General features: G+C 46.7%; 1 protein-coding gene across 1 annotated transcript; it reads right to left on the bottom strand. All coding sequences in view use genetic code 11, as the record gives it.

Annotated features, from left to right (window-relative positions):
- Nucleotides 1-1,692: 1,692 nt before the first annotated feature.
- On the bottom strand, nt 1,693-2,775 carry EGR_03374 (Guanine nucleotide-binding protein subunit beta; the record flags this gene model as incomplete). Its single annotated transcript, XM_024492623.1, has 1 exon — nt 1,693-2,775. One exon carries the CDS (start codon nt 2,773-2,775, stop codon nt 1,693-1,695), a length of 1,083 nt encoding a protein of 360 aa, XP_024353024.1.
- Nucleotides 2,776-4,106: the final 1,331 nt, after the last annotated feature.

Genomic DNA, 4,106 nt, shown 5'->3' with positions numbered 1-4,106 from the left:
CAATACGGACAATGCGACGCAGAATGTCTTTTGATGAAAAAAGGTTTATGAAACGTTCCATGACATTGACTTGTGTGCTCCTTGAGGCCGAGAAACTATCCAGGTACGCGACTCCAACACCTTAATTGAAGCGAGCTACCGGGGTGGACTTGTTGTAGACCCTGCCATCTGCCACGCCTTTAACAATAGAGATGGCAACGACAAAGTAAGTGCAGCTACATCCACTGAGTCAGTTTACATTCGGGGTTAACAATCAAATAGCAAAGCGTTTGCAGAAATCCACCAATATCTTATCAGTTTATGGCATTTTAATCTAAAAAAAGTTAAACACGAGATGGTGGAAAAAACGCAAATCGGGATTCAAAAATGAAAAAAAGAAAGACTTAACGGATAGGAAATAGTCCAGCCGCTGTTCACCCGAAGTATCGGTGCAGCTTTAGCAGACTTCCTACCACAAATATGTCGGTGGTGTCTAGGCATCAGACAAAATTTGTAGAAGTTTGCTAGCAGAGGAAGCCTGTTTCTGTCAACACATTCAGTTCCAAAAGGCCGCTGGTTGATTTTAGAACACGAAAGGTAGAAGGGGCGAGATGAATGGAGGCAACACAGAAACCGTTAGTGAGTCACCCGTGCCTGCAGAGAGAAAGGCCCAGGTGCTACATGGCGTCAGACCACTCAAGCAACTTCTCGTCCATATACCCGCATGTCCATGCCTTACATTAGGTGAAAAAGCAGGCCCTTTAGAACTTGTTGTTAGCCTTACATCATGTCAGGCAATTTTTTTTGGTAATGATAGTATGTTAATTAGCCGACGTGTCTTCGAAAACGGTGGACCAAGGTACGCCAATCAATGCCATTCGGGCAACCTCATGCTTCGGTTGATTAGAAAACAGATAAAAAAGTATAAGAAAATAATGCAATGCACATACACACACTACATGTGTTGGCGTGCTTTTGGATTTTCACATAGCTTCGGTTTCAGGAAGTGTGCAAAATAGGGTCTGATTCAGCTCGAAAATATAGTCACACAATCGTTGTGTGTGGAATAACCAAAGGTGAGCTTTTCTGACGACAAAAAACAGTCAAGGCATGGAATGTGAACAACTCTGAGGGCATGAACTCAATGAACTAGGCAATGGTATTGGACAAAAAGCAGTGCCAAAATAAAGCAAAACAAGTGCATCTCTCATCGGCAAAAAATGTGATAATTTATACTTTGACACAATATACAATGTGGACATGAGATTTAATGCAAAAGGCAAGAAAGAAGGGTAAGAGGAGCTCACGCGGAGACGGTGGTTTGTAGGGCAGTGGGGAGTAGTACCGATGCAGGGAGTAAAACCAAGGGAAACGACCCTATCCAATGTAGCGTTAATGAAGAAAGGAAGAAGGAGACGGAGAAATGAGGATTTTCGCGGTAGGCCTGGCGCTGTCTACTCATGCAACACTGGTTTGTACGTGTTGGTGTAGAGAAATGGTGCAAAATCGTTCCACGGGAGGAACAAGAGTCCGCAGATCAAGAATAGAAGGGAGTAGTTGTTGAAAATGATACTAGTTGCAGTTTTAGCAGTGATAATTGCAGAGAACAATGCCAAAATTTGCTAGGAGCAATCAACTTTCCCATAGTTGTAATTTAAGAACATAATCAGACTAGAGGGTGAGTGGGAGCAGGGATTTTTCTAACAAGGGAATTCATTTAGCTGTCCAAACATAGCACAGTGAATCCCAGGAGCCCGTTACGATTGCGTTTCCCACCTCATTCACGGAGAGAGAGGAGACACGCGCGTCGTGTGCCGACATGATGCCAACCCGCTCTTCCCTGAGCACATCCCACACGTGACAGTTGAAGTCGTCGTAGCCGGCTATCAGAACACGACCGGAACGGGAGAGGGCCACGCAAGTACTGCCACACTGGATAAACTCGTCCACATAGGCGGCAACAGCCTGATCGGAGCGGATGTCCCACAAGCGACACGAGGTGTCGTCTGATGAGGTTGCAAACGCCTGCCCACTGGGGAATATGTCCACGCCGTTGACATCTTGCTCGTGGCCTTCAAAGAGCTGAGTGCTTTTTGCACACCTGATGTCCCACGTGCGGCAGGTGTAGTCGGAAGAAACGGACACGGCGAGATTTTTGTTGGTACGACATACGCGCACACTGTTCACGTCGTTTGTGTGTCCGGAGAATGTAGAGACTAACTCTCCTTTCTCCATGTCCCACAGCCCAAGAGTTTTGTCACCAGATGCGCTCAGTAATTTTGTTTCATCAATATAATCCAAGCTGGAAATATATCCATTGTGGCCAGAAAGTTCTTGAATGAGTTGTGCAGGGGTACCTTCGGGCGAATTCAAGCTGAAAACGGCAATGAGGTTATCCAGACCACCACTCACAACTTGATGCATACTGGGTGAGATGGCACATCCCAGCACCCACGCAGTTTTGAGGGGAATCATGCGCACTTTGTTTGCGGTATGACCATCCCAAACAATGAGCTTTCCATCCTGCCCTGCAGATAGGATTAGTTGACTATCGGAAGCCCATCTAACTGAAGCCACTTTTGCTATATGACCTCGGAGGGTCTTGCGGAATTTGAACTTCAATCGACCTAACTCAACAACCTCCTTTGTCATTGTGTAAAAATCCGTATCTGCGACCTCCTTTCGTGCAGCCTCCAACTGGGCCTTTAATGAGGCTATTTCATCTTGTAGAGCCACTTCCTCAGGACTAAGATCCTCCGTAGAAGTGGGAAGGGAGCATCCCGGAACCCCGGCCATTGTAGTGCGCAATTTCACTAATAACCTTATTGATACGTAGACTTATGAGGCGAACGCATTCCACGGAAAAGTCAGCTGCTTCTCAATGCCGCACAGCCCCAACGTATTTTAGCACGCGCGTGAAGTCGCCAATCGTGCGCGAAAGACGCCTGGCCAGTCAACCAATCAGGCGTTTGCATCCGTGTCTGCACCAATCAGAGCGGCGCGCTTTCATGTAGCGTGCGCAGAGCTATGCCTCTGACATTGGTCTAATAGCGTACAGGCATTATCGATCGGTGCGCACGTGTGCCCCCTATTTTGCATGCGGTGCGTGCGCACACACGCGTTGAAGCGCTATTGCCTATTTCAGTAGTGACCCCGTTTGGGTCGTGCTTATGCTGACGCATCACACATCAGTTGGTGGTGCGTTTTGCTGCAAAGTGCAGACGCTGCTTTAGCTTCCGCCATTTTATAACAATTTACTTCATTCATTCTGAGGATTTGTTTTGACACCCATTGGATTTGTGATCGGTCTACTCTTTTGTTCGCAGACAATTTTATTACCAGCAGTACCGGTGGCTGATTTATGGGTCACTTTTTGGCCTCAGTTGATGCAACGCTTTGAGTGGAAGACTACTTTTTCTTCCAAGAAACTATTTCAAACTTGGATACATCCTCAGCGTTGGATTTTCACATTTGGTTTCAAATTTCACTAGGGCGTTAAGCAGGCTTTTGATGCCGCATTATTTCTGTAAGAACGCTACGCCATTTGTGCATGCTGCAGCCAGGCTTACTCTGGTCACGTAGGTTCCACAGCCCCAAGCCTTGTCACCAATCCGGGACAGTTGGATGAGGTGTTCAATCGATTGGTGGCACGCGAGGCAACCACGCTTCCGGTGGGTTGCCACCTGACTCACCGTCATCTCGTATCCATTGTTAGCATTAAAACAACAGCATTTAATTAAATTTCGTTTGAGAAGTGTCCACCCACTGTCATGCGTTCGTGCAGAAGCGACGACAGCAACCACACTCGTCTGATGGCGTGCTGCAGCGATGCCCTGCGTCAGGCAGGCAAATGCTCAATCCGGGCTCCTTTCCGGCAAAGGGACACTTTATATCATGCTGATAATTAGGGTCCCCTCAATGGATTTTCAGTATTACTTTTCAGGCCTTAAGTTATAAATACAGATTTTTGAATAATTTACATGAATATCACTATTTGTGATGCTCCAATTATTTGTTTCACGCTCGGTTTCTCTAACGCGCCACTTGAGGGCTTCGCCATTATGCCCTTGCCGGGCACACTTCCTCGTCCCCCATATACAATTCCCACATAGGAGGAATTTTCAGAT

The sequence above is a fragment of the Echinococcus granulosus genome (assembly GCF_000524195.1).
Source record: "Echinococcus granulosus chromosome Unknown EG_S00017, whole genome shotgun sequence".
NCBI lineage: Eukaryota > Metazoa > Platyhelminthes > Cestoda > Cyclophyllidea > Taeniidae > Echinococcus > Echinococcus granulosus.
Note: the sequence above shows the minus strand (reverse complement) of the source record. Positions and strands in the feature narration are given on the sequence as shown.